This window comes from Protopterus annectens, chromosome 13.part0, assembly GCF_019279795.1.
Source record: "Protopterus annectens isolate FY-2018-M chromosome 13.part0, PAN1.0, whole genome shotgun sequence".
In the NCBI taxonomy this organism is placed as follows: Eukaryota; Metazoa; Chordata; order Ceratodontiformes; family Protopteridae; genus Protopterus; species Protopterus annectens.
The window spans coordinates 1,019,765,100-1,019,783,087 of NC_056747.1; the positions used below are offsets into that span (position 1 = coordinate 1,019,765,100).

Consider the following 17,988-nt stretch of genomic DNA (forward strand, 5'->3'; position numbering starts at 1 on the left):
CAGACAACTGATAATGTGATTAAGACACAGAAAGCCTTAAGAAATGCCTGAAATCTGGATGAATAGAGATGTGATAAGTATCTTTCATATAGAGTGTTACCAGGAAATTTGAATGAGGAAGGAGTAGGTTGTGAACTGACAGCATTTTAAACTTGGGTACCATCACAAACAGGTTTAGGAAAGAAAAAAAAAAAGATCCAGAACTGGTCTCCAAGTAATTTCTTTCTTTGTTACTACAAACATCCTTGAATAAAAATCTCTTCCAACCTGGGAAAGAGGAACTGGTTCCATCACTCCCTGGGACACCATGTGATGAAAGAGGGGGGGACTAAGAGTTTGGTGTGGTGGCTGAGGAATTAACCCCCTCCACGAAAAGGAGAGATTTCCTCCCACTGCCATCAGTAACCTTGATGGGATAATCTTCAAAACTCACTTGTCTGAAACTATCTGTTGCCAATGAAAAAAGTGGGGGTTTAGACTTTCTGGAAGGGAAAACTGACTGCTAGGGTGGGAGGTGGTACAAGGTTCCTTAAATAATCATTCTGACTTGTTGGACTGTCTTTGGTTTTGGGGATTTCTAAATTCTTTTTGGACCCCGCAGTGACTTCTTAAACATCTGTTTACCTGCATTTTATTGAGACTGTGTATTTTTTTTTTGTCAAAATTAGATGAGAATTTAGAGAACCCCTTAGAAAATTTGGAAAAGAATTGCTGAAAATGTGTCAACTTATCCTTTTCATCACACTTTTCTGACATTTACAGCACTGTAACCAAAAACAATCTCTATCTAAAGAATTTAAAATCTCGTTTTTCATGTCATCTGAGAGGTTCTGAGAACGAAGCCAGACAAACCTCCTCAAAACAGTACCAGTGGCCACTGAGTCATAAACGCACTGTAAACAATCAGGTGTGACTTGAACAAAGGAAGAAACCAAATTATTTAAAGCAGTGTTTTCCTCACAAGAAGCAGCTACAAACAAAACATTCCTTATACTTCTACTAGTTAGAATAAATTTTAACATACGAGCCTGACAATTCAAAATTCTGAAAATCAAAGTTACAGAAGAATACACTTTTTCCCCATATTTAAAGTAATCTTCCCATCCTTGTCAGAGACAGTAGGACTGGAATTAACCAAGTGTTTAGCAGCACTGGGATCATCTAAAACTATAGCTGCTGGGTCAGGTTTGGGAACAGCACAAACAAACTTAAGACTGAGAAATGTTATATATTCTATCTGCATTTTAAGAAGCAGTAGCCTGATAGTCAAGACAATTGCAGGCAGTGACACACATTATCCAGAGTTAACAGAACTGTGAAAATGGATTAAGGTTCTAGAAACTCCTTTTGTAAAAGCTCATAGTATTTTCTGATGGACTGAAGTACTTTAGTGTTCTCCCACTGAAAACACTGGCACATTCTGGAAACAGTCTCTTAAAAGTGAGCTGCATAGCTGATAAGACCTTGTTCCCACAGTGCTGTCTGTGGAAAATTTTTGAGGGGACCCGGAGACGAGGTGTGAAAGAAGATCTGCAGGGCCTGCTTCAGTGCCCACATCTCCTTCAGGCTGGTGTTTTCTGTTCTCAGATTTGGTGGCCATTGACCATGGACAATCAGGGAGCCCATCCATGGCCACCAGGCTATGTCTGAGGCATCTGTGTACAGCTCCTGGTGCGGTATCTGCAGATGAAATGGAAAGCATGGGTTGAGGTTTACCTGTGATCTCCACCACTGAAATTCTTTCCTTAGGGAGGGAAGAAGTGGGATCTGGGGGCCCAAAGGATGACAATGCTGGGACCAGATAGATTTCAGGTACCACTGACTCTTTCTCATGTGAAGTCTGGAGAAGGGCACCATGAGTATGGTTGTTGCTATGAATCCCAGAGTCCTGAGAATTTCCCTTGCAAAACAAGTTTGAAGAGAAGAGAGACTGAAAGTAGTTGGAGGGGCTCTGTACCTTGTCTAGTGGAGGAAGGTTTGCATGCGTCGAGTCTCCAGTCCAAAAAGACCAGGTCTTGGGTAGGATTCGGAGTAGACCAAATTGATTGTGAACCCTAGATGCTGAAGAAGGGAAGTAGTGAAGCTGAGATGCTGCATAAGGATCTGCTGATATGATGCCTTTATTAACAAGTCAACTAGATATGGTAGTATTTGAATTCTCAGAGCTCTGCAAAAGACAATGACTGGTGTTAGGCACTTTTAGAATACCCCTTGGTGCTGTAGATAATATAAAAAGTTAATCAGAGAACTGAAAGTGGGATAAATAAGCTGAAAATCATATAAATGTAATGAAAAAGGTGGATGGGGATGTGGAGATGGGCATCCTTCACAACCAGGGACACCAGAAAGGCCTGAATAAGGATGAAAGGTAAGAGTCTGGAGTGACATTTTGAATGGGGGAATCTTGAAAAGGGACAAATACAGTGCAGGTCTCCATTCTCTTTTTCTAGGTACTAGAAATGGTCTTTTCAATAAAACCATTTTCCTACGTACTGTTGTGGAACAGGTTCTATTGTACATTGGTTGAGCAGGGCTGGCAAGACAGAACATAGGCTTAACTGACTGGGAGGGGTGGAGGAATGCCTCTGAAAGGCAAAATTTATTTCCAAGTCATCCTGCAACGCTGCTGAATAATGTAAAAGCTCCATCTGTCTGAAGGTATGAGCTGCCAGTTTGAAAGAGATGAGGTTGGCCTTTTTTATATAGAGGGAAAGGGTGAACCAAGGAGGGCAAGTAAAGTACAGTTTTGTACCTACCATAAATGTAGATGTTCGAGTGTTCACCCTGCTGCAGTCATCACACTTGGGTTATCCTGTCGTCAGGCGGTCCCGCAGTCGGCCAGAATTCCAAAGTCTTGGTCCGGCATTGGTTGCTGTCGCCTCTTCCCTGACGTCAGTGCGCCAGGGGTATATATAATGCAACCAACGCCATTTTCTTCAGTTTTTCTTGCCCCAGATGTCAGGTGCCCCCAAAAAGGTGGTCAGAATTAGTACCAAATGGAGTGAATACTGCACAAACACCAAATCCCTTCGGCTATAAGCAAATACATCAGTAAGGCATAGAAGAGATTTTTCCAGAAGATCAGAGGGGATGGAGGGAGGGTAACCTGGACTGCAGCAGGGTGAACACTTGAACATCTACATTTATGGTAGGTACAAAACTGTACTATGTTCATTGTGTTACCCTGCTGTAGTCATCACACTTGGGTTGAATCCCAAAGCTAAGGTAGGGGGGAGGTATCAGAGGGTTAGTGGAGGCAATCACACCCTGCAGAACTGCAGTGGCGAAGCCCACCCTGGACTTAGAGTAAAGAGGTAGGTGATAGTGTTTGGTGAAGGTGTGTACTGAACTCCAAGTTGCAGCTTCTAAAATTTCCTTGGTTGGAACCCCCCTGAGAAAGGCTGTAGAGGTAGCTGTTGCCCTGGTAGAGTGGGATCTAATGGTAGCAGGGACTGGTTTCCCATGATGGGTATAGCAGAACCGTATACAATGACCTATCCATTTAGAAATGGTTTGCTTAGATATAGCCTTCCCTTGAGAAGCTGTAGCATAGGATACAAAGAGCTGGTCAGTTTTTCTGAAAGCCTTAGTTTTGTCCAAGTAGTAACGAAGCTGCCTGTGAATGTCCAAGGAATGCAGAAGTCTCTCACCTTTGTTCTGTGGATTGGGGAAGAAGGTGGGTAAGTGGATGGTTTGATTTAAAGCTACACTGGAAACAACCTTAGGCATAAAGGAAGGATTAGTTCGTAGAGAAACTCTGTCTTGATGAAAGATGAGGAAAGGTTCCACTGCCATTAGTGCCTGTAGTTCTGTGACTCTCCTAGCTGAAGTTATTGCTAGGAGCAGGGCAGTCTTCCATGATAGGAACTGAAGATCTGCACAAAAAGCTGGTTCAAAGGGAGGTAGCGTTAGTTTTTCCAGAACAAAGTTGAGGTCCCATGTTGGTGTAGGAGCTCTCCTGGGTGGTCTAATGTTCTTTGCCCCTCTGAGGAACTGCCTTAGAAGAGGATGTGAAAATAAAGGTGGATCCGTGTTGTAGTGAGCTGAAATAGCTGAAGCATGGATTTTAATTGAGGAAAAGGAAAGTCCTTTGTGCAACATCTCAGCTAAATACTGTAGAATGTGAGGCATGAGAGGCTGAATTGTGTCTTGGCCTTTAGCTTGGTTCCAGGCACAAAACCTTTTCCATTTGTCCGAATAAGCCTTCCTGGTGCTTGGCCTCCTGGCTTCCAGAATACCATCCAGAACTGCTTGTGAAAGAGGAGCTGGTTGGATGTTTAGTTGATTTGCCATGCAGCCAGATTTAACGTTTTGAGCTGGCTGTGAAGAATCTGTTTGTTTTGTTGCGTGAGCAAATGGGGTATTTGAGGCAATATCCATGGTGGGCTGTGGGCCATATTTTTCAATAGCGGGTACCAGTGTTGGTGTGGCCAGTCTGGGGCTATGAGAATCAGTCGTGGTTTCTCCTTTTTGACCTTCAAGAGAACCTTTGTGAGGAGAGGTAGTGGAGGAAAGGCATATGCTGTCAGGTTTTTCCAACTGAAAGAGAGAGAGTCCACCTTCCAAGCTTGATGGTGAAATGTCCTTGTATAAAATTTTGTCAGTTGGTAGTTTTGAGAACTGGCAAACAGGTCTATGTTTGGAAGACCCCATTTTTGAGTTATCATTGCAAATATCTGTGGGTCTAGTTTCCACTCGTGGGGATCTTTGATGTTTCTGCTGAGGTCGTCAGCCAATGTGTTCTTCTGTCCTGGCAGGAATTGAGCTTGTAACTGGACTTGGTAAGTCAGAGCTGCGTTCCATAAGATCATTGCTTGCCTGCATAGAGGGTAGGAATGCGTACCCCCTTGTTTGTTTATGTACCACATAACTATGGTGTTGTCCATCTTTATTGCAAGTTGTCCTGGATGTAATAGATCCTTGAAGGCTGTCAGAGCTTTCTGTACAGCTAGCATCTCTTTTTGATTTATGTGCAGATTTCTCTGATCTGCAGTCCATAGGCCTTGAATGCATTGCCCTGCCATGTGTGCCACCCAGGCGTAGTCTGAAGCATCTGTTGTGATAGTTTGCCTGGCTGGGGGCAAGGTGAAAGGCTGACCCTTGTTGAGGTGACATGCCTGTGACCACCATAGAAATTCCTGTTGTAGGCAGGGAAGGAGAGATATCATTGTGTCCAAGCTGTGGCTGTGTTGAGACCATACGCTTTTTAGGTACCACTGTAATTTCCTCATATGCAGCTTTCCAAATGGTATTATTAGAATGCAAGATGCCATGAAGCCCAAAGCCTGCAGAATTTTTCTTGCAGTTAATTGGGTCTTTGTTGCCATTGTCTTGAAATACTGAGTTAGTTGTAGTTGCTTGTCTGGCGTAAGATAAGCCTTCTGGGCCGTTGTATTCAAGCTGACACCCAGGAATGTCATTTTTTGTGAGGGTACTAGTTTTGACTTCTTTTCGTTTACTGTGTACCCCAGGCAGTTTAGTAGATGCTTTACAAAGGCCAGATGATGTAAGAGAATGTCTTTGCTTTCTGCTTGGATGAGGCAGTCTTCCAGGTACGGATATATTTGAATTCCTCTTTGTCTGCAGTATACCATTACTGGTGCCAGGCATTTTGTGAAAAAACTGGGCGCAGTAGACAAGCCAAAGGGCAGTGCAGAGAATTGGTAATGGGTTGAACCTGCAATGAATCGGAGGTATCTTCTGCAACTTTGTCTGATAGGGACATGCAGGTATGCCTCCTTGAGGTCCAACGTTACTAGCCATGCTTCCTTGCCCAACATGGGAAGTAGCTGCTGTAGTGTTAGCATCTTGAATTTGGGTACTTGTAAGTGTTTAGAATTGAAAGGTCCAGTATTGGTCTCCAGGCATTGTCCTTTCTGGGCACTAGAAAGAGTCGAGTAAAATCCTTGCCCTTGCTCTCGAGTAGGTACCAGTTGAATGGTTCTCATGTCCATGAGAGCTGTAATTTGCTTTTGTGCCTCTGCCCATTGATTTAGTGGCAGGTTTGGCATTCCTCTTTTCATTGGCAAGGTGTGAAAGTGGAATCTGTATCCTCGTGAAATTATGTCTAGGACCCATTTGTCCTTTGTGACAATGTGCCAGTTGTCTGCAAAAAGTGCGAGTTTTCCCCCCAAGGGGGCTGCCAAAAGAGTATTGCTTAGCCAGATGAGGTGCAAGTCATTGAGTTTGCCTTCTGGTGGATTGAGACCTGCCTACTCCTCCCTTCTGTGTTGTAGTGCCCCATTGGCGAGGTTTATACTGGGCTTGTGGTTGTCCTCTGCCCCTTGGGCGTCTGTATGTACCCCTCTGTGATCTGTCAGTGGCTGGAAAGGACCAATTTTTTGTTGGCCAGTTTCTGCTGAAGCGAGGGGGTTGTACTTGTAAGAAATCTTTGACTGTCTGCATAGATTTTGCCTTATCTTCCATTTTCTTTAAAACGTCTTCTGCTTTAACTCCAAAAAGAACATCCTGCTGTAAGGGAGCATCTAGTAGTTTTGCTTTAACATGATCAGGCAGAGTTTGTTCCTTTAACCATGCATGCCTATGTATAACAGACCCAGTGACAGCTGCTCTGCAGGAGGCTTCCAAAGAATCAAACCCACATTGTAAGGTATGTTTGCCCACCTGCTCAGTGGCATGCAACAGATCCTGCACTTCTTTCAATTCAGTTTGTTGAGGGAGAGAGGTAATTCTTTGCTTTAACTGAGAGATTAGAAATTGCTGATACTTAAGCATATGAAATTGACAATTCAGTGCCCTCATAGCTAGTGTGGCTGAGGTGTAAACCTTTTTCCACCACCTGTCTAGTGCTCTGGAATCCCTCTCAGAAGGTACTGCGTTTTTAGCCATAGAAGCCTTAGCCCCCTTGGGACCCTGGGAGATAGTCTCTGGGTCAGCTACTGGGCTTTTGTAAAGAAATTTGTGGGAATCAGGCACTCTGCAGTATCTGTCAGGCTTAGCCGGAGCAGGAGGTAGAGAGTCTGGGTTGAAACTGGATTCTAAATAGACATCATCCACAATGTCCAAAACTGGTGGGATGGCAAGTGGTCTGTGTTGGGGTAGTAAAAGAAACTCTCTGAGCCTTTTCTTTGAATCAGAGTAGTCCTGGCCTTCCCAGTGAAAATGTTCCCTCATAGTGTGTAAAGTTTCCCCAAAGGAGTAGTCTTCAGGAGGTGAAGCTGAGGGAATAGAGTCCTCAGCATCAGAATCTTCATAAGGAGAGAAGGAATAATCTTGGTCATCAGAGGAGTCTGAAGAAATGGACATTTGCTCAGAGGAAGCATAATCTTCCTCTTGTCTAGGCCTTTTGTCAGGAGGGGGCTGTGAACCCCTGATTAAATAAATCAAATCTTCAGCCATTTTGAGCATCTGTTTCTTAGGCATAGGGCCTTGAACAGGAGACTGAAGTGCAGCCCTTTTAGGTTTAGAAGGAGTCTTCAACTTAGAAAACGTTTTAATGGTAAGAGTGTTCGGTCTGAAAACGCCTTCCGAAACCGATGGCGTTTCTGAAGCACCAACATCTTTAGAAGCAAAGTCGTCGGAAGGGCCTGAAGCAAAAGGCTGCATCGGCCCGGTACATTCCATCAAAATATCCATAGCGGTCTCGGGTTCCAGAACTGCGGTAGTCAGGGGCTGCGTCTGAGCCTCACTGAGGACCGGAGACCGGATCAGCCGAGGCCTCGGAATCTGGCTTAGACCTGGGCTGTCTGTCCTTATCCCTGCGTTTTTTGTGCACGCCGGTAGTCGGTTGCTCCGACGGCATGATGTAGTTAAATTTCCTACCGAAGTAGTGTTGTGCGAAATCAAAGCGTCTTTTAATAGTACGCTTATTAAACCTAGCACAAAACCGACAAGAATTGACGTTGTGGTCTGGGCCTAGGCAAGGTATGCAAAAAGAATGAAAATCCTTATGAGGTATTTGCTTCCCACAAGAAATAGAATTTTTCTGACATCGGTCCGAGGCAAGAAAAGTTTCCCCAACGGGGTACTTAGCTTTATAGAAGACTTCGGTCTGAAATTCGAATTCGAAAATCTCAGGAGTCGGCCGACCGGCACTTGCGAACTGCTTCTGCTTCGGACACCACGCGGCAAGAAAGACTGAAGAAAATGGCATCGGTTGCATTATATATACCCCTAGCGCACTGATGTCAGGGAAGAGGCGACAGCAACCGACGCCGGACCAAGACTTTGGAATTCCGGCCGACTGCGGGACCGCCTGATGACAGGATAACCCAAGTGTGATGACTGCTGCAGGGTAACACGACGAACATGTGGAAAGTAGTCATGCTGATCTATCTGGATAGGGAGGCCTTCCAGACTTAGAACCCTTGTTTGGCTTCTCTTGAAATCACTTTCTAGAGCATTTTCTGGCTCATATGTTGGGGCCTAGACTCCCTGCGAAAGGAGGAGGTGGGTTTGCTGAACAGTTTTTCTGATACCTGGGGACAGAAGTGAGGAAAATTTGTCTGCAATCCTTCATAGTTTTACCCTGCTCTTGCAGGGCTTTAAACAAGTTGGCTGCTTCGGGGCCAAATTAAAGATCCCTATTCAGGAGGAGAGTCCAGTAGCTTGCCTTTTATCTCCTCAGGTAAGTACCAACAGTGAAACTATGCATACCTTCTGATGCCAGATCCTGTTACTCTAGAAGAGGCTTACACTGCATTACAGCTGAACTTGATGTTATGTTTGGATAACTGAAGCCTGAGCCACCACATAACATGGCTTGTTGCTTAGTGCCTGAAACAGTCAGAGAAAGCACAGTTAAGTTTAAACTAGCCAAAATAGACAGTAAATATTTGGTCATTTGAATCTGACAACTCAGAGCTCTTAAAGCAAAAGTGGAAGAAGTGTGCACCTTTTTTACAAACCTGTCTAATGCCCTGCTATCTTTGTCATGGAAGGGCATTAGCAGCAAGTTGAAGCTGAGAGAGCTACCTCATCTGTAGAAATAGTAAAAGCAAAGGGATCTGTCAAAGTGTTCTTACAGGGAAACTTTAAATCTTCGAGCACTTTACAAAATCTATTAGGCCTTATATGCTGGAGGTTGAGTATCAGGAGCAGTGAAGTAAAAGCAAAGGCATCCACAAAAAAACCCAGGACAAGAGGGACTTTTGTAGGCACAGAAGTGCCAACCTTTAGCATGCTGTAAAACCTTCTTTTGCACTTCATAACTTTTTTCAGGATACCCACTCAAAATATTGCATCATGTTAGATATGGTTTATTCAAATGAAACTTCATCTACAGGAGAATCTGGGAATAAAGAGTCCTCATCATCAAAGGCCATTTGACCTGGTAAGTGAATCTGGGAAGCATACACCAGAGAATGTTCATCTGAATCATAACCTGCCTCACCATCCTCTGGGGATGAGTCCAGATATCTCTTATGAGTGGTAGCATGAGTAGGAGCAAAGGAGACAAAAGATGGCAGTTTAAGAGTCATGATGGCCTTAGACAGGCCCTGGGAAAAATCCATCCACTCCTTTTCCCAAGAAGTCTGAAGAAGGTAACAGTTTTAGTCCTCCCCTTCTTCTTTGGAGTGATGTCCATTTTAGCCAGATACAGTGGATCCAACCCCTGATGGGCGTCAATTAATGACCCAGGTATTTTTTTCTTACTAAAATTTGTGGAATACCCTCAAGGTCCTTCTGAAATGAGAAGGTGAGATTCCCCCTCCTCATCAATATCAACACTTATGTACAGTGGAACAACAATGAACACAAAGTAAAATCCACCAGTACGTTAAAGAACCTCTGTGTCTTGGGATCACCCACACTTCTGCTCAAATCGCAACAGTTGCGCCAACAATATGAACCATTTGAATAAAACGTAGAAATAATTCCAAAAGATGTATAAAAACGTTTTAATGAATCCAAAAAGTAATGTTAAGCGCTTTCACTTGTACTACAACAAGCTTCATCAGAACGCTGCAACTAATTCCAATGATCTTTAAATAACTTTTTTGGCGCCAATGCAGTTTAAAACTGCCCATCCAATTTAAAGATATACACACTTAAAAACAGCCAAACTATGTTATAACACAAATAAATACGAGCAAAAAAATATATCAAAATGTAATAATGCTATTACAATACAATTATAAAATATAATAGGCATGTCATTTTGAGGAAATTCAATAGACATATCTATTCCCATCTTTACAGTATAAAGATGACAAGAATGCCTTATATAGACACATAAAAGAATATGGTGACAGTCATTTTTTTTTAACTTTGTTATAGTAGATAGTGTGTCAATAGATCAAAGAGGGGGTGATTTCAAGGGAATACTATCTTATAAAGAACTATGGTGGCAAATATTTACAGATGCTTCTACTCCACCTCGTTTAAATGATTTTATATCTACTAAGCCACTTTTGGTTTTGAAATGACATGCCTATTATTAGTGAAAGCGCTTAACATTACTTTTTGGATTTATTAAAACGTTTTTATACATCTTCTGGAATTTCCTCATCAATATCGGTAAGATCAGTCAAATTGGACATATATGATTCAGATGCCATACCAGTCTCTGGTAGGGTAATGGCAGTGGGAGTCTAAGAAACAGTTGAATGTGCCACGGGTTCTGAAACCTCAGCAGGCAAGTCCAACTAGGCAGCAAAATGTCAGACCTAGGCCTCTTGATCAAATTCTCTAGGATAGGTAGAACATCAGGAGTTGAAGGATCCACCATTTTAGCTTGGGCGAGATGCTTAAGGCACTGACTCTCCAAATAAGTGTTAATGGAGGAAAAGAGCATATTGTAGGGTTTTGGGTACAAAAGAATGGCAGAAACTGCAGTTTTTATAATCGTGCTCGTCACCTACGAAAAAAGGACCTGGGGAGTGGGGAACTTGTAGGGAATCCGTTGATCACAACAGCACTTTTTCCCATCTTAGCCAACATCCAGTAGAACTGCAAATATCAAAACTTAAAAAACAATCAGGAAGGTTCCCCAACAGGCCACTTATCTGAGCTAGTGAAGGCACAAATAATAATGGGTGCAAGACATGCATTCAGGGTGGTAGTGAGACAGTCTGAGGTTTTCACGCTCATACGTCCATTTATGTACCCTTAAACTCAAGGGCTTAGGTCATACCTAAGACGTATGGACCTATGCAAGGTTTTGGCTTTGGAATCCTGACTGGACATTCAAGTTATCTGGTAAGATAACCCAACAGTTTGGAATACTGCAACAGTGAAAGGAACAGCATCACACCTTTCTACCAAATACAATATCGCACATATAGTATAGTAGCCAGTTGACATATTTTATCCACTCAAAAAGAAAAAAAAAAGAAAACTCAAGTGATCACTAACTAGCAATTTATATATCCAACTCCAGAAACAGGAAAACTTTAAAAGTTAACATTTCAATTTACATGTTTGTGTCTGAAAGCAGTACTACATATAAATGTCACACTGCAGAGTCCACACTACAAAATTACACCATTTGTATGAAAAATACTCACTTGTATCAAAGTATGCTGCATCCATCAGGTTGATGTGCATAGATGGTGTGTCTGGGATTGGTCTTTGTCTCGAATAACGTTTTGCTCTGCCTCCTTGTACACTCTAAAAGAAAGAAAAGTGTGTAAAGCTACCTGGTAACAGAACAGCTGTTTTGTGGAACCAGTGACTGATTATTTTGTTCAACATAATGGAAAAAGAATAGCTGTGTAAAATTTTACTATGATCATAGATGTCTTTCTCTTCCATGTTGCAGTATTCTCGGTGTGGGATTTCCCACCTCAGGCGACTCGTACGTCGGCTCCTATACAAAAGCTTCAGGTTGGCTGCTGTAGTTGCATGGGATGTATCATGTAGGGCCATAAACCAGGGGCCTTAAATGTGACGTCTGCACACACAGACCTCAGAACTTGAAAGCCCAGTAGGACAGGTCTAAATAGAGTAGCAATTGTCACCCATAGGATCAAAGAGCCATTTGGTGGCTAAACTTGTCAAAGGGTAGTTTACAACCACAAGGAGACCTAAGACAGGTCAATAATGAGAGAGAGAATAGAGAAGGGGGTTAGGTGGGTGAGAAGAAATACTGCAACATGGAAGAGAAGGATGTCTATGGTTATGATAAGACTTTACACAACTATTCTATGTCCTTCTATTCCTATGTTGCAGTACTCTTGGTGTGGAAGAGTACCACAGCTTAGATGGAAGGAAGGGAGGAGGTAGATGTAGAAGATTCCACAAAGCCCTAAAGAATTGCTCTGGAGACACTGTCTAGCTTGTAGTGCTTGGTGAAAGTGTGAATGGTGGACCACGTGGCTGCTTCCAGGATGGATGCAGTGTCCAGGCCTTTTAAGAAGGCTTTTGAGGCTGCCAATGCCCTGGTAGAGTGAACCTTTACTCCCTGTGGGAGCTTTTTGCCATGGTGTGAGTAACATAGGCTAATAGTCTTTCTAATCCAACATGCGATGGTTTGTCTGCAGACTGCTTTGCCCAGGGCCCTGGGGTGGAAGGAAACAAAAAGCTGATTGGATTTTCTTATAGATTTGGTTTTGTCTACGTAAAATATTAGCTATCTGTGTACATCCAAGGAGTGGAGTATTCTCTCGCTTTCATTGGTGGGAGAGGGGAAGAAGGTGGGTAGATGAATAGATTGGTTTAAGAACAGATGGTTGACCACTTTAGGCATAAAGGAAGGGCTTGTTCATAGGGTTACCCTGTCCTTGTGGAAGGTCGTGTATGGAGGACTGACCATTAGGGCCTGTAATTCTGACACCCTGCTGGCTGAGGTTTTAGCCACTAGCAGTACTGTCTTCCATGTGCACATTTGCAGAGTAGCCATAGTAACAGGTTCAAATGGGGACTGTGCGAGTTTTTCGAGGATGAACTTCAGGTCCCAGGGTGGAGGGATGGGTTTTCTTTGTGGTCTGATGTGCAAGACCCCTTTTAAGAATAGCTTAATATTGCGCCTGGCTAATAGGGGAGGGTCTAGTGGCAGGCAGGCTGAAATTGCTGAAAGGTGGACTTTCACTGAAGAATAAGAAAGTCCCCTCTTAAATAGTTGACACACACAGGCAAGACCTAGGGGGGAATCTGGGATGCATGGATCTTTGCCCAGACACCATTTGGAAAATCTCTCCCATTTAGCTAAGTAAGATTTCCTTGTAGGAGATTTCCTGGCTTCCCTCAGGACTGAAAGCACGTCCACTGAGTAGTGGTGGCTGAAGGGAATTAAAAGTTTGTCACCCACAGTGCCAGTGCCAACATCTGCAAGTATGGGTGAATGAGTGTTCCCTTTTGTTGTCAGAAGGTCCACATTGTGGGGTTAACTTGTGGTGACTGCCCTTGGCTAGACTGGGAAGTAGGGGAAACCAGTGCTGCCTTGGCCAGTAGGGGGTCACCAGCAAGAGTTTTGGTTTGTCTCTCTTGATTTTCAGGACTTTTTTAATTAATGGGAAGGGTGGAAAAGGATAGAGAAACCTCCGCTTCCATGAAATGCTGAATGTGTCTATTCTCCATGCTAGTGGAGAGTGGGTTTTGCAGCAGAAAGTCTGCAGTTGTCTGTTTTGGGGGGAAGCAAACAAATCTACTTGGTGTGCCCCACCAGTGGAAAATGTCTAGAAAGACATTCCTGTCAAGCATCCATTCGTGATTTGGAGAGGATGTCCTGCTGAGAAGGTCTGCTTGTTTGTTGTCCTGTGAAGGGATGCAAATTTGTGCTGTGAGGCTAGGTCCCAGATTAGTAAGGTTAGTCTGCAGAGGCAGTAGGCTTTTGTCCCTCCCTGCTTGTTGAGGTATCACATGTGTTGTCTGTTGTTATTATTAGGAGAACACCTGGTTGTAAAAGGGGAAGGAAGGCTTTCAATGCCAGAAGGACTGCCGTCATTTCCCTCACATTGATATGTTTGTTCTTTATGGAAGGGTGCCACTTTGCTGGTACCCTGTAGTTTGACATTGTAGCTCCCCATCCTAGGTCTGATGCATCTATATGCATGAACTGGTTTGGGGTAGGTAACTGAAGTGGAAGGCCCGAGTTCAGTTGAACTTGCTGAATCCACTATTTTAGTTCTGACTGTAGGCAGGGCAAGAGGATAATTTCTTGCTCTAAATGATGCTGGTGTTGTGAGCATACATTTTTTTAGACACCACTGCAGCTTTCACATGTGCATTCTGGCTAGTGGTAGCATGGGAATGGTGGCTGCCATTAGGCTCAAGATTCGTAGAAATTGCCTCATAGTTATCTGTTGGGTCTGCATAAGGGTTTTGAAGTGGGAAGACAAGGAGATGGCTTTGTCCTGGGGAAGAAAGGCTTTCATTATGTCTGTCCTAATCCTGCAACCCAGAAATGTTTTCTCTTGTTCTGGGGTCAAGGAAGATTTTGGGAAGTTGATGGTAAACCCCAGTCTTTGAAGCAGGCAAATGGTGAACTGTAAATTGATTTGCAGGGTTTCCTTGCATTCTGTTAGAATAAGGATGCTGTCCAGTTTGTGTTCTGCAATAGGCTATGGCAGGTGCCAGGCATTTTGTGAACACACTGGGAGCAGTGGAAAAACTAAAGGACAATGCTGTAAATTGAAAGTGAGAGAAGGATCCAGAAAAATGTAAGAATTTCCTGTGGGAAGGTTGTATGGGGATATGCAGATAGGCTTCTTTCAGGTTGAGTGTGGCCATGAAGGCCTGGGCTTGTATGAGAGGGAGTAAAGTTTGTAGGGACAACATTCTGAAGGTGGGAACCTTTAAGAATAGGTTTAGAAAGGAGAGGTCTAGAACGGGCTTCCATGGTCCATCTATTTTGGGGACCAGAAACAGTCTTGAGTAGAAGCCTTTTCCTTCCTGCCCTGGAGGGACAGGTTCTATTGTTCCCAGGTTCAGAAGGCCTTGTAAAATCTGTGGGAAGAGGGGTGTCTGATTTCTTGGGGGAGGGGTATACCCCCTTAAGGGGGGCCTTTCTCTCCAAGAAAGGAAGTATCCCTTTTGAACTATAGCCAGAAGTCCATTTGTCTGTAGTTATGGCTTTCCAAAAAGGGAGGCAGGCAGAAAGGGGAAGGTGGCCAAGGCAGTCAAGGGTCTTGAAAGGGCTGTCCAGTGGGGGGGGGTCTGCAAGACAGCTGACCTAGAAGAGGTTTGTCTTCTGGCTCCTCTTCTGTCTGGGAGAGAGAAGTCCAGCAGAGATGGGTTTTTTTTCCTGACAAATATGGTCTTAGCAGGGTAATTTCTGTAATATTTAGGAATAGGAGACACCAGAAGATGCTTGAGGTCTTGCAATTCATTACTCTTTTCTTGTAGATTTTTAAAAAGGTCTGCTGACTGTTTACCAAACAATAAATTGGGGTCTAGAGCAGCATCTAAGATTTTAGACTTGAAGTCCTCTGGTAAGTGTTGTAGATGTAGCCATGAATACCTTTGAAGTACAGAGGCAGAAGCTGCAGACCATGCAGAAGCCTCTGCAGCATAATTACTACATCTAATGGAATGTCTGGCTACTTGGGCAGCCAGAGATAGTTTAGATGCTATGTCAGATTTAGTGGGGCAGTCTGGAGTAGCAAGCTAGCAGAGTAAAGGCTTGAGAGACAAGGTCCAGAGCATATCTATATGTGTTTGATAGTTGATGGCTCTGAAGGCCAATGTGGAAGAGGTGTAAATCTTCTTTCCAATTCTATCCATAGTTTTACTGTCCTTGTCTGTAGGTAGGAGAGAGGCAGACAGAATCCGTCTGGATTGTTTATGTGGTGATACTGCAATCACAGCAGGGTCTGCCAGGGTTGGCTTGACTAGAAATTTCTGGCCATCAGGCACTTTGTAGAAGTGATCTGGCCTCTTGGGGCAGGGGGCTGAGAGTCTGGGGATGCTGAGGAAAAGGCATCTAAATAATCAGGGATGACAGGAGGAATGGCAGAAGGGGAAGGAGATTCCACTTGTAGCAATTCAAAATACCTTTTTTTGAGCATCAGACATTTGTGACGTGTCCCATTTGAAGTATTCCTTCATTTTGATTATGGTCTCTTTAAAAGTGATATTCGCTGGAGGGGAGTCCCTTTGATGGACTCTTCATCTGGGGAGTAATATTCTTGAGGAGAGGCTATTTGGGAGGCATATGAGATTGATTCATCTGAAGATGAATAGTAAGCCTCTTGCTCTTCTTCCCTGTCTTGTAAAGGGGGTGGTGGAAGAGAGGGGACAGAGGCAGGCCTAGGACTGAGGAGAGGAAGGTTACATGGAGAAGAGGCTGTGGGCCTAAGGGCCATGAAGGCCTGCATCAAAGATAAGGTGACGGACTGCCAATTAGGTAGGCCTTCAGTGGGTGTAGCCAGATGTTTGGTTTTCTGTTTCTTTTTTAATGGAGTAGTCTTAGGCAAAGGCCTGGAATCAGGTGCATGGCTAAGGATAGTTGTGTCAGGAGGAGGGATCCCAGTCGGAGGCCCGGTTATGTCTGGTTTCCCCTCAACTTTGGCAGTAGCCAATGTCTTGAGTAAGCTCCGTGGACGTGCTAGTCATCAACTAAGAAGCCGCTTCCTTGAAGGTTGCCAAAGTAGACAAATCTGACGGACGTCCCTCAACTCCTAAATTGGCAGCTGGCAGGGGGGGTCCGAAAGCGGAGAGGCAGTGGAAGTGGGCATAGGAATTTTGGCCTTCTTCAGCGGAGGTTCACTCGGAGCTTCCAAAATGGGATCCATCCTTAGTGCTAATTTTTTAAGTCGCTGATTTTCTAGATATAGATTGAGAGCAGCCAGACAGCTGCATAGGGTCTTAGTAATGAAGGATTGCCAGATCAAGCAAGCGGTATGGTCATGCTCTTGGCTTAGGCAAACAATGCAGCGGTCGTGCGTATATTTATGTGGAATCTGGCACCTACATTGGCATTTACCCTTTTAAACAGACATCGGCTAAAGTTTACTACAACAAACCAAGCTTTAGCTAGACGTCAAAGAAGAAAACCCCCCAACAGGGTACTTAGCTTTTAGATGTCTTGTGGTGAAGGGGTGAAGGAGCGAAGCACATGATGTGACGGTCTTCTGGGGCTGAAATGTTCTGAGGTCTGTGCATGCAGACATCACATTTAAGGCCTCTGGTTTATGACCCTACATGTGACGTCCCACGCAACTACAGCAGCCAAGCTGAAGCTTTTGTACAGGAGCCGACATGTGGGTCACCTGAGGTGGGAAATCCCACACCAAGAATACTGCAACATAGGAATAGAAGGACATCATTAATGCTACCTTCAGTAAGATTACACACTTTAATGGACACTACTCCTTCACTAGAGGATAAACTTTTTTTTATATTTACTGCTTTATCACCACCTAGGAAGCCAGAGGAAAAATACTGAAACATGCTTACAAGCTGGCTGAATAAAGTCTGGATGGAAACCGCGCTTGCCAAATTTGGTAGCACAAAGACAGAACAAGGGCAAAAAAGATCATGTAGCTGAATGTTACTTAGCAGCATACTCCCCAGGATAGAACCAGTTTTACACTACCCTCTGTCCTACTGTCCTACACAGTCACATGAAATTCTAAAGAAAAAAAGGCTGCTAACTCATAGCGAACAAGTTTAAAAGAATGGAAGTTAACAGTATGATACACGTATCTGCATCCCTTTTTATAAGGTATTGCATCTGGATCTCAAACACACTGCAACCCAATGTGAAATTAGCAGAAACTGAAAATGTATTCAGAGAAACAGTACAAATGGAGCAGTGGATGACTGCAAAGCAAAGCCCTAGTAACTTGATTCCAAAGTCTATGTGCCAGTGTATAAGAGATGAATGAGTCTACTCACTAGGTGACATCTCCTCTTTAAGAGATCAAGCCCCACCATCATGTAGTTTTCACAAGTTTTGATCTGTATCTTCCAACGGCCCAAGGTCAGACCCAGTCATAGCTTGGTAACAGCACCTCCAAGGCTCAAAGTTACATGCAACTCAGATGCCATGGTGGAGGTACTAGTAGCTGAGAAATGGAGACTAATACGCATAACATGTTATTCTGAAAGTGACAAAGTATAAGGATTCCTTTTCCACTACACAAG

General features: G+C 43.7%; 1 protein-coding gene across 1 annotated transcript in view; it reads right to left on the reverse strand.

The window, feature by feature from the left end:
- CASC3 (CASC3 exon junction complex subunit) overlaps positions 1–17,988 on the reverse strand; it is a 1,214,789-nt gene that overhangs the window by 551,527 nt on the left and 645,274 nt on the right. Inside the window, exon 8 of the mRNA XM_044054937.1 lies at positions 11,469–11,571. Within this exon, the coding sequence (XP_043910872.1) occupies positions 11,469–11,571 (103 nt within the window). The remainder of the gene's footprint in view (positions 1–11,468; positions 11,572–17,988) is intronic.